This window comes from Equus caballus, chromosome 22 (assembly GCF_041296265.1).
Source record: "Equus caballus isolate H_3958 breed thoroughbred chromosome 22, TB-T2T, whole genome shotgun sequence".
In the NCBI taxonomy this organism is placed as follows: Eukaryota; Metazoa; Chordata; class Mammalia; order Perissodactyla; family Equidae; genus Equus; species Equus caballus.
Window position 1 is genome coordinate 8,807,050 of NC_091705.1, and position 12,015 is coordinate 8,819,064.

The 12,015-nt window shown below is 40.8% G+C and overlaps 1 protein-coding gene across 36 annotated transcripts in view; it reads left to right on the top strand.

Moving 5' to 3' along the window:
- The window catches only part of KIF16B (kinesin family member 16B), a 276,847-nt gene that overhangs the window by 45,391 nt on the left and 219,441 nt on the right, over positions 1-12,015 (top strand). For 26 of the 36 annotated variants that reach the window (XR_011430732.1, XR_011430729.1, XR_011430727.1 and 23 more), the window contains exons 4-9: positions 2,913-3,029; positions 5,274-5,371; positions 6,107-6,216; positions 8,837-8,979; positions 10,431-10,599; positions 10,779-10,910. Coding sequence is in view for 26 of the 36 variants with exons in the window: in XM_070247112.1 (XP_070103213.1) it covers positions 2,913-3,029; positions 5,274-5,371; positions 6,107-6,216; positions 8,837-8,979; positions 10,431-10,599; positions 10,779-10,910 (769 nt within the window). In the remaining 10 variants the exon portion in view is untranslated. Of the gene's footprint in view, positions 1-2,912; positions 3,030-5,273; positions 5,372-6,106; positions 6,217-8,836; positions 8,980-10,430; positions 10,600-10,778; positions 10,911-12,015 lie in introns of those variants that run through there. The other 10 variants (XM_070247106.1, XM_070247128.1, XM_070247129.1 and 7 more) reach the window with 3 other exon arrangements.

Here is a 12,015-nt window from a genome sequence, read left to right on the forward strand (position 1 = left end):
AAATGAGGTCTTATTTTCTTAATGGTTCTTTAAAACTCCAAAGGGAGGCTTTGATCTCTCATGACCTGTTTCTTACTTCAACCCTGGAGACACTTGAAACTTAGACTCTCTAAGTTGACAAGCTAGATGGAGAGTCTTGTTTTAACAGTGCCCTCTGGTGGGCGGTTCCCCTCAGGTGAGGCTGCAGAGCCTTGGATTACTCTGGAAATCAGCTTTAAATCTGTGCTCAGAGAAGCAGCAGCGTGGATTTTGGGTAACCAGGCCAAGTGAGGGATCTCAGCGGGGTTCTGATGCCAGTGGGGAGAGCAGGTCATCAGTCTCCTAAAGCAGGCCTTCCCTCCCCACCCTGGTTTGCTGGATGATGGTAAGTGAGTCCTTTGTGGGTGTGGCAATGGAGTAGCCTGGTTTCCTCGCCAAGAAGCCTAGAGATGCAGGCAGTGTTCTGCTGCATTTCTGGGTCCCATGCCTCCTCCTGATGGGTTACTTGAAACTGAGCCTGAGCCAGGCCTGGGTCTCTGCACCTCCAGAACTACATTTTCTAGGCCCGTTTTGCAGTCATGTCCACCAATCTCACCCTCCTGGGCCCCCTAAATCTCTCAGAGAACTTTAGCTGGGTTAGTTTTCTGGAAAATAAAGTAAAATGCTGAGTTTGGATTTTAACCCTAGGGAAGAATTTCATTTTGAAAACCTCTGGGTTTGGCTTAAATAGGACATTCCCCATGACTTTGTTCTAGCCCCAGACAAAACTGTGAGGAAGATCCTTCCGTCATTCTTTGGGAAGTTTGTGGAAGGCTCTTCTTCCTATGCAGTGGCACTGTGTGAAATGGTACAAACGATATATGCCTTTTGTTTTTATTTAGTTGGAGAGAATTGGAGAAATATTTAGAGTTTTTCCTCATATTTCATCAACAGTAGTGAAAACAAACCTCAGATGAGTGGTCCGGAGCCCTGAGTCTCCCTGGGATTCCTGGCTTCTGCTTCTTCACAGAAGTTTGTGGAAGGGAGGCCCTTCTAGGTGGGGTTGGGGCGTCCTCATTGATTTGTGGGTGTGGGAGGAGAACATTCAGTGATGAGGGCTTGGAAGCACAGGCTTAGGGGTCAGAAAGGCCTGGGTGCAAGTCCCAGCTCTGGCACTCTCTCCGTGTGCCCACTGACCTACACTCCCCCTGAAGAAAGGGCCTAGCGACACTGCTCACCTGCAGAGTTTTTATGAGGACTAACGCGTGAGCACATGAAAGGACATAGATAGCGCCCAGTCAGTGTGACCTGCTGTTCCAGTTCACAGTTGAGTAAGTCAGCAGAATTTGAGAATAAGATCAGAAAATATCAGCTCCTAAAGCTGAAATGGATAAAAATTAGAATGAATGAGACTGGCCATTTGTGGAAATGATTTAATTGAAATGATAGTTTGTAAATCTTTGACTGACAAGGCTGAGGAAACAAAGTCCAAACAAGATGATGCCTGAAGGAAGCTGAAGTCCGGTGGGTGGTATTTCGTCCTGTCCTTGGATGACAGGCTGTGTCATTAGCAGGGAGGGTTTATGTGGAGCTGAGATCAAGATGGCCTGTGTTTGTCAGCCCCATCTAGGGGTTGGGTGTTCTGGCCGGAGGGCCTGGATCTCTGCAGGGGAGATGATGGCTCTCCAGCTGGGCTAACCTGGCACCGCTCGCAGAGACTGAACACTCCTGAAGGGTTGATGAGCCCCCACCTTGGACTGTGGTGACCCCACAAAGCAGTGCCTCCCCTTTTCATGGCTCTGACGGAGAACCTGATCATGCTCCCTCTCTCTTTTTTTTTTTTTCTCTCCAAAGCCCCCCGGTACATAGTTGTATATTCTTCGTTGTGGGTCCTTCTAGTTGTGGCATGTGGGACGCTGCCTCAGCGTGGTTCGACGAGCAGTGCCATGTCCGCGCCCAGGATTCGAACCAACGAAACACTGGGCCGCCTGCAGCGGAGCGCGCAAGCTTAACCACTCGGCCACGGGGCCAGCCCCCATGCTCCCTCTCTTTGATAGCTTTTCAGCTGCTCATGGGCCTCAGTTTTGAAACAAGAAGGGGTTTTATGTGCCCTTAGGGTGCTGCTCTGAGAGGGCATGAGGTAACCTGAAGGCTTGTGGGGGTCTGGAAAGCTTTGCTTGGTCTTTTTCCCAGCTGGGTGAAACTAGGATGACCACACATCTTGATCTGCTTTATTTACATTAACTGTCTGGGTGAGGTAGTTGTCCTTCCCCCGTTTTCATTCTCAAAGTGTCCCACTGCAACTATGTGGAGCAGGTGACATGGACTCAGGTACAACCCCAATCCCCACACAGCTCATCTTCCCACCCTCTCCATCCTGGGCAAATATCCCAATAGGAAAATGCATCTGGACTCTGACTTGGGGAACCCAGCCATCCTGGCCTCCTCCACACCCACCCATCACTCAGCTCTGTGAGACCTCCAGAGACTTACTTTGATGACTAGCCAGACCCTTACAATCATGGCACTCATTTGGCATGGTTTGGGCAATAATTTCTGGCTGCTGTGACCTTTCGGTTTTGAATAGTTTCTGGAAGCTCTGATAGAATGAATAACTTTATAAATTTAGTTCTGAAATGGTAAATCATCATGCATTAAAATCATCTTTGCTTCTAGATATGATTGTCACCTTACCTTGTTTACATTTTTATATTTCAGGCATTTTTTAACTCAAGTAGGAAAAAGGATGGGTTTGCTTTTTTGCTTGCTTAAAAAGTTTCCTGTTGATTGAAAACCGAGGCCCATACCTATTCTGTTGTTAATGGTTATGCAGGGATTTATTTATGTGTTCTAATCCTTAAGAGTGAAATAGCATTCAAGAATTTTGTGAACACTAAAGGGGCTTTTATTAAAATCCATAGTAATTGTATCTTTTGTGTTTTTTTGGCTTTCAGGTTTTCAAAACCCTCGGCACGGATGTCGTGAAGTCTGCGTTTGAAGGTTATAACGCTTGTGTCTTTGCGTATGGGCAAACTGGATCGGGAAAGTCATACACTATGATGGGAGATTCTGTACGTTGTTTACCGTGTGTGCCAAGAAAACTTCTCATTATCTCTGCAGACTGATGCAATTATCTCTTTCATCTCCTTTCCCTGTACTAACTTGCTTTTCAGGTTCCAATCATTCTTTAGCAATAAGATAAAACTCAGTAATAAGTTTGGCTAAATTTCTTTTGAGAGATTTTAAATTAGAAATAGTTTTAAGTTTATAAGCATGAATAATGGATGCAAGTCTCAGTTCATTTTCCGTTTTTAAAGGCTATAATATAATCTTATCAGAAAAGTATGCTGGGCCCATAACTATTTTTTTCTTCTTTTCTGCCAACACAACAGTTTGAATAAAATTACAGAACTCTATTCTTTTTAAAATTATTCAAAACATTTTTCCCCAAGAAAAGTGTAAAAAAAAAGTAACTCTTTGGTGGAAAGTTACTACATAAATCCGGCAAATACACAAAAAGAGTTAGAATTGTACAGTTTTATAGAGTCTGTGTAGATATAAACATAGTGTGTAGAGTTTAGTAGTTATGTCATATAAAGTAACAGACATAAAGGTTATACTTGCCCCAAAATGTGGAGGAGTAAAAACTGGACTTCGTTGCAGGAACTTTATCTCATTCTGTGTTTTCTCCAGATCTAGATAGTGCCTGTTTGTTTTACTTTTCTTGTGTCATGGTGAAAACCCTGCTCCCTGACTCTGAGACCTGTGGCATGTTCTAGATGTGGAGGTGCCGGCAGAGGACCACAGGGCTTCCTGCCAGCAGGCACGGTGGCGTCTGGAACGCTAACGGTTTGGTGGTTCCCGCAAGTAGTTGTGTGTAAAGGAGGCTCGGTCCTTCCAGATGAAAGTCTTTCAGGGCGTGTGTCCCAGCTTTAAGTCCAGGCTTTTCCCTTACAGGAGAAGTAGGTAATTACTGTTCTGTGAATCCTCAATGCTGCAAAGTAGGGAGAAAAATAGGAGAGGAACAAACAGATAATTTATAGAGTTTCACATTGCCTTTTATCATGACTTCTCTCTTCTGCTCTCCTACTGTGCCTTTAAAAGAAAAGCCTTCTCTAAAATGACATGTGCATGTTGATTCCCTAGTAGCTATTTTATGCAAATTAAACATTTATAAAGCATTCATAAATTATAACTGTTTTTCTCTGACCTTATAGTTGAGTACTGTTTGGATAGTTTTATTTTTTTCTTTTTTAAAGGTATGCTTTTTGGTGAGGAAGATTGGCCCTGAGCTAACATCTGTTGCTAATCTTCTTCTTTTTTTTTTTTCTCCCCAAAGCCCCAGTACATAGTTGCATATCCTAGTTGTAAGTCATTCTAGTTCTTCTATGTGGGACGCCCCCACAGCATGGCCTGATGAGCAGTGCTAGGTCTGTGCCCAGGATCCAAGCCAGTGAACCCCAGGCCGCCAAAGTGGAGTGGGCAAACTTAACCACTTGGCCATGGGGCTGGCCTCTAGATATTTTTCATTCTTTCTTTAAAAAGTAAAATAAAAAAGAATATGGTGAAAGGCCCATTTTTCCTTCATAAGAATTAGTTTCCTTTATTTTTTGGGTGGACGGTTGGGTGAAGGTAGGGAGGACGTCGGAAGAAAACATTGAAGCCCTGAGGTTTGGGTTTCCTAACAGGAACGTTTTGCCTCATCTTTAACTCATTCTGAAGTTGATCAGCTTTTAAGACTGACTGAAATGTGAATATTATTGATTCCGCCCTCTTTGCATAAGTAGTAGATGTGTTAGAATCTTCCTGTCTAGGAGGGCTGAGGGGATTAGTGCATCACAGTAGGGATGTACCACATTTACTGTGGTCCTGTCCGCTAAGTTTTAAGACAATGATTAGCTAGTGTGAGGACTTACTAAGGTTTCGAAGTATTTCTTTTCTGCGCAGTGTATGTTTCACCTTTTTGGTCGTTTAACCGGGTCAGATTTCTAACATTGGTTCTGTACCTGTTGACTGTCTTGTTTGAAGGTTAGAGAATGAGGCTTGTTATGTTTGCAATCCCTGATCTGACTGAGTAACAGCGGTAGCTGTGTACTACCAGAGTCCCAGCCTGTGGACGTGAGAAAGCTGAGTCCTCTCGTTTCAGGGAGTAGGAAGCAATCCTGGGAGTAGATGGTGTGTCTGGGGCTGGGGTGGGAGGCCTGGGGTTGGCATGCAGGCCCATTGTGTCTAAGTTCACTCCAGCAAATTACAGAGGTAATTGTGGTTGCTTTTATTTCAAATAACAGCTGTGGCCTTCTTCCTTCCAACTGCAGGGTGATTCTGGCTTAATACCTCGGATCTGTGAAGGGCTCTTCAGTCGGATCAATGAAACCACCAGATGGGATGAAGCATCTTTTCGAACTGAAGTCAGGTAGGCCTGTGGTCTGCGTAACTGAGTGTGGGCTTGGAGGGAGCTTGCTCTCAGTCTCGAGGAATGGACAAAGTCTTTGGATTCCTGAAGGGCGAGTCTGCCTTTTCCCCCTTCTGTGCTATGGTGGTTGGAAGTAAAGCTTAAAACATGTATGTCTTTAGTGACTTTCTTGGGAATAATTTGGGTTAGGATTTGGGAGGTAGAAATAACCCAGCTTGGTCAGAAAGTCTAACATGGGATGTTTATCTCAAATGGAGTGAGCTTTTGACTTTTAAGGGAATACCCAATTCACTTGCTTTATTCTTTTAGCTGAATAAGGTTTGCATTATTCTTTGTGTTGGTAGGATCACTATAAATCTAATCTTTAAATAAATCTGGAAAGTTGAGGTGTTTTTTCCTCCTTGGAGTTAAACCTGTGTGGGGAGCCAGTCTTGTCAGTGGTTTTGGGGGCAGATGTGGCAATCAAGGGTTCTCATGGCTGCCTGACCTCTCAGTGGCTGTGTGGCCTTGGACAAATTGTTTAATCATCCTAAACCTCCATGGCCTAACCTATAAAATGGGGATGATGGCCCCCCTCCCTCTGGGCTGTTGTAGGGATTAAATGGAATAATCCATAAAGTGTTTAGTATAGTACCTGATTCATAGTTACCACCCATAAATGTATGTTGCTGCTGTTACTATTGTTGTTATTAATGTCTGAAATAATTTTTCTGAATTCAATTCTAAAATTTTTAGCTACTTAGAAATTTATAATGAACATGTGAGAGATCTCCTTAGGCGGAAGTCATCTAAAACCTTCAATTTGAGAGTCCGTGAGCATCCAAAAGAAGGACCTTATGTTGAGGGTAAGAGTAACTACTTCAGCCCTGTTCTGCTTGGGAATTTGAGTAAAATGATAATTTCAAAGGAAAAAAAAAGTAGGATAATGGTGAGATTTAAAAAATTTATTTTTGGCATTTTATTATGGTAAAAATGACATATGCTGTCACTCCATAATGTTCATTTAATGAATTTGCACTTCACTGGGCATTCACTGACTTTGTGGGGCTTGCCAGTATATTTCTTCTGGCTTTAAGAACTCTCTGGAAATTTGTTTTCTACTGTTCTCAGGCAACATAAACAACCTGGTAACCTGTCTCTTTAAATGGCGTTGCATTTCAGCAGTATTTTTACCAGCCTTAATGGTAACATGGGACCATGAGGAGATTCTAAGACTTCTTACCTGTTGAGAAGAAGCATTTACAGAGTTTTCTGTGCTGTGGTTCTCAGCATTTGTGTTGTGACACTAGCTGTGTCAGTCAGTTGTGAGGAATGTCACAAGTGATGATGGATAAAGGGCTGGCCCTTGCTAATTAGTTTAAAAATAGGCTGGATTTAACGCTATCCTTAGAATGAAGCTGCTCTCACTTACTGTCATAAGGCAGCTGAGTCATGGCTGGCCTGTGGGAATCTCACACAGAGATGTGTTTTCGGGTGGCTGTTGTCCTTCCTGTGTATCTTGTTGGAGGCCAGGCTGAGAACCAGTCATGGGTTTAAAGATGTTCCTATTTCGTTGTCTTTTTCACCTGGAGATACCAGATGCACCAGCAGGACCCCATCTGCATTTTATTAAATTTCTGATTGAACTTTTGCCTCTTATGCCCAAAGTAGGGTGTGTAACTATGTATTTGTTTTGCAGAGTGTGGCATCACTATTATTGTTGCAGTTTTTAGCCTAACTGTGCCTTTGTGTTTTTTCTTTAATTGTCTTATCAGATGTTAAAACATATTATAAAGGTGGTTTATGAAGAAAGAGAATAATCAAACAGGGCAAAACATCCAGAATCTGATGTAGATACTTATGGGGATTTAGTTTCTAATAAATCTGCTATTTAAACATTGGGGGAATATGGGTTACTAAGCTGTCTGGGAGAAAAAAAGGGTAAATTGGGACCATGGCTCTATTTTTACACCAGGATAAATGACAAATAGGACACAGGTTGGAATGTAAACATGACATAATAAAATGACTGCAAAACACCATGGGTTAATTTTTTCCAGAAATTTTGAGGGGGAAGGCTTTTAAAAATTTGACTTAAAACTCTGAAACCATGAAATAAAAGTGTTAAAATTGAAGTGGTAAAAAAATAAAAATTTATATTTGGCAGAAACATCATAAGCAAAGTAAAAAGACACTTACCAAGTGGGGAAAATATTTTCAATTCAAGTTTCAGACAAAGGACTAATTTCCCTAATATAGAAAGGGCTCCTATAAATCGATAAGGACAGAGCCAACAACCAGGTAGAAAAATGAACAAAGGATGTGAAAATACAGATGATTTTTAAAAGGAGGAAAGAATGCTTAGCCTCACACATAATCAGAGAGAAGCAAAATAATAATTCTTGGAGATAGCATTTGTTCCCTGTCTCTGGCAGGTGTAAGTAAGCTTGATGATACTGTGTTGGGAGACAGGCATTCTTGTACATTGCTACTGCTGGGTGTAAATTGCCTTCTATGAAGGACAGTTTTGCAGTATCTATCAAAATTTCAGTGTGCTTTGATGTAGCAATTCTACCTTTTAAGAATTTATTCTGTGGAAATATTCATACACATTTGAAAAGATCTGTGTACAAGATTATTTGTAGCAGTGTTACTTGTAATTGGAAATAAAATGTAAACAACCTCTACGGTCTCAGTTGGAGACTGGTTAACTTGGTCATGGCTCATGCATACAGTTGAATGCTCAGCAGCCATAAAAATGATTGAAGAATCACCTTAACTGATACAGAACATTCTTCAATATATTATTACATAGAAAAAAGCAGGGTACAAAACAGTGTTTATGGTATGCTACCGTGAAAGGGGGAAAAGAGATGGTGTTATATACAATTTTCTGTATATGTATTGGTCATCTCTAGAAAGCTATGGAGAAACTAAAACAGTGGGTTGCCTGACAAAAGGGGAAGTAGTGGGTAGGCTGTAGGAGGGGGAGGGGTAGTGGGTAGAGGGAGACCCTTTACACGGTATACCTTTTGTAGCCTTTGACCTTAGAGCCATATGAATGTTCCCAAAAAAGTGAATAAAAAGTCTTTTAAAGGGATTAAAAAAATGCTTTTGAGTTTTTCATGAGGGCAGTGTTCACATTTCCCTTACTATGACTAATGCTAATGAGGTTGATCGTAATAGCTGGCATGTATCCTGAATACCCTATGTGAGGTATGCATTATCAGACTAGGCGACTGAGGCTCAGTGAGGTTGAGCAACTTGTTCATAAGCAAGTCAGTCCACTAGTAAGCAGCAGAGCTGGGATCGGATCCCAGGCAGCCTGGCTCCCAAGTCTGCGTTATAAACTACCACCCTATAGGAACCAGTAGGATCTTTAAACAAGTCAACAGCTCGTACAGTTGTGTATTAGTTCATAGAGGTAAATTTCTTATTCTGTTTACTATATATTAGGGAGATTTCGTCACTCTTTTTTTTTTTCAGATTTATCTAAACATTTAGTACAGAATTATGGTGATGTAGAAGAACTTATGGATGCGGGAAATATCAACCGTACCACAGCGGCGACTGGAATGAACGACGTCAGCAGTAGGTCTCATGCCATCTTCACCATCAAGTTCACTCAGGTAAGGGCAGCTGTGGGGCCAGCTGGCTCCATCCCTCAGGTCTTCACTCACTGATGAGCATCAGCTGAGGACCGATCATTGTTGAACCAGGAGCAGCAGCAGGCAAAGGTGACTTACTGTCATATTCTTGTTAATTAGAGTTGAAACGTGTCCTGTGTGCTGGGTTTCTCTGTGGTTAAATCATAGTTATTTGAAATGTCCTGATGTGTACCCTTAAGAAATATTTAGCAGGCTTCCGCCCTGTTCTAGACATAAAAAAACTTGCTTTGTGCTTAATTAAGCAAGTTTTCATTGTTGCAAGCTCTGTGGGAGATAATGGATTGCGAGTCAGACCAGCTGGAGGCCAAGGTAACTCATCGGAGTACATTATCACTCCATGGAACTCACCCCACAATGTTGATTGCAATTATTAGAATGATATTAAAGGACAGTGAACATTTTTCCTAATGTAAGAATTCATTTTGCTCAAGTCGTGGAGAGCATTTGTAATATGTGTGGAAGTTATTGAGGGTAAATATTTTAACATCTAGGCTAGTAGAACAGATTTTCACAAAAATGTAGGGTCCTCTCAGGGCTTAAGCATATGTTAGGAGTTTGGGGATGTCCTGGCCTCTATTAACCATTAAACACATCAGATACAAAAAGATAGCGTTTTATTAATGAGGGAGATCAGAGAGCAAAGAAAATGAAAAAATTCTCTAAGGTCAACAGAACAACTCCCAGCATCTTTCCCTTTGGTTTACCTTCGCTTTTGATTTACTGTGGTTTCCTGGGTTTTCACCTGCTTTCTGGTTAACGTGGATTAGGGTATAGCCGTCCCTAGTTTCTAAGAGCCTTACATTTCTACAAAAATAGAGTAATTTGTTCTTGGTGTTTTGGTTCAGACTATAAAACTTAAGTTAAAAGTCTTTGGGAAAGTAAAATTTTGGTAGAATTCAGAATCAAGGAATATAGTGTTTAAGATTTTCACTTTTTTATAGTTTATGAAACAAATGTTTTAACATCCAATGTTGATCGAATGATCTTTCACAAAATTGTTTGCATGTATCATATTTTGGAGAGCTGTTGTACTTGGAATGCTGAAGATTCTAGATGAGAACAAAATTATTTGTTTACTTATATTTTTCTTTCGTGAGAGCCCCTCAGTGCCTAGTTTCCTCTTCTGCCACAGTCAGACTCAGTGAGCCTTTGCTGAGAATGCCCGAGTGATTTCAGTAATGGAAGAGTTCTTCCAAAAGTTTGAGTCACATATGGTAGATGTTTGTGTAGTCAGTTTAATTTCAAAGTTTTTATAATCAGCAAGAAGGCCAGTGAAACAAGAAAATTAAAAGAAAAAAAAAACACCTACCCTGAGAGGTAACATTGAAGAGTGGAAAATAATTAGAATCTGTGTCATAAACAACGGAGGGCTCTTTATACCTCTTCAGTTTTGCTTTTATATTTTACCACAGGCAAAATTTGATTCTGAAATGCCGTGTGAAACCGTGAGTAAGATCCACTTAGTTGATCTGGCCGGAAGTGAGCGTGCAGATGCCACCGGGGCCACCGGGGTTCGACTGAAGGAAGGGGGCAACATTAACAAATCGCTCGTGACTCTGGGAAACGTCATTTCTGCCTTAGGTAGGTTGATGCCTGACTCCTGCCTCCTCTTATTGTTCGTGGTACTGTATTCGCATGAAACAATTATGTTTAATATTAGTGCTACAAACCGAGGTAATATCCTTAAGGTTTTTGAACTGAAATTAGAGAAACTCTAATAATTGTCTTTTTTTTGGTCCTCTTTGTCTTCCTCCCTACAGCTGATTTATCTCAGGATGCAGCAAACCCTCTTGTAAAGAAGAAGCAAGTTTTTGTGCCTTACAGGGATTCTGTTTTGACGTGGTTGTTAAAAGATAGCCTTGGAGGAAACTCTAAAACTATCATGATTGCCAGTAAGAATTTTAAGTTCTCTTCCCCAGCATATAATTTCCCATGTGAATTAACTGTAAATATTAAAGTTTAAAGTATCTCATTAGGAAATAACACCTTTTTTATCTTAAAAAATAATAGTTTTTCTATTTTGGAGAAAATCACCGACTATGATCTAGTCTGTAGTATCTTATTATTAACTCTTTTTTCCCTCTTCCTAGTTACATAGACTTGCTGTGTTCTTGGTTATGGAAGCTGGAACACATGCAGAATGACTCTCAGCTTTTCTTTGCTTAAAGTATAGGATAGAAACTTAATTCCATGACCTCATAGGAGAAAATCATTATAGGGACCTAAGTAAAAATCATCCAACTTTGTTTTTCTATTTTAAAGCAGTAAATCTGAAATTTAAAATTAAGAATTGAGAGGAAAAAACCCAATAAATATAGCAAATAATGATAACAGTAATATACTTCATTTTCATATTTTCACTAATTAACTGGAAGAGAAAATGTACAAAGGGGAGGTAACTGTTGAAGCGAACTCAAACCTGTTTTCCTCCTAACTCCACTTTCCTTCTCTCTCTCCTCTTCCCTTCCCCTGTCTCATGTCTCCCCCGTTCCCCATGCCATGCCTTCACTGTGGAGGCAAGGGATCTCTTCTGGGGTCTGCACCCCAGATGAAACTGTGTAGTCACCTGAGCCCTAAAGTTTGTGGGAGGGAGGTGCGAGTAACCAGAGCTTTAAGAGAAAAAGAATTAACTGATGTACTGACTCCTTTCAAAAATTATCATGCTCTGGATTTTTACAGATGGTAGGCTTTGCCAGAACTTTTAAATGAATTTTAATTTCTACTTATATAAGAAGTACACATAGTCTTGAAATCCTCTTCTTCCTATGTTTTCAACAGAGAAAACTCCCTAAGTACAGTGCAGTGTCACATATCTCATTTTAGAATTGGTTAGATGGCTGATTCTAGTCTTGAGAAGACCAAAATGACATTTAATTTGGTATAGTGAGTGCCTTTCCTATAAATCTTAGATAATTTTTAATATTCATTACTTTGGCAATGAATATTTAGTCTATTCAATGACCTGGGGTTAATCTGACTTTTAAATTACAAACCAAC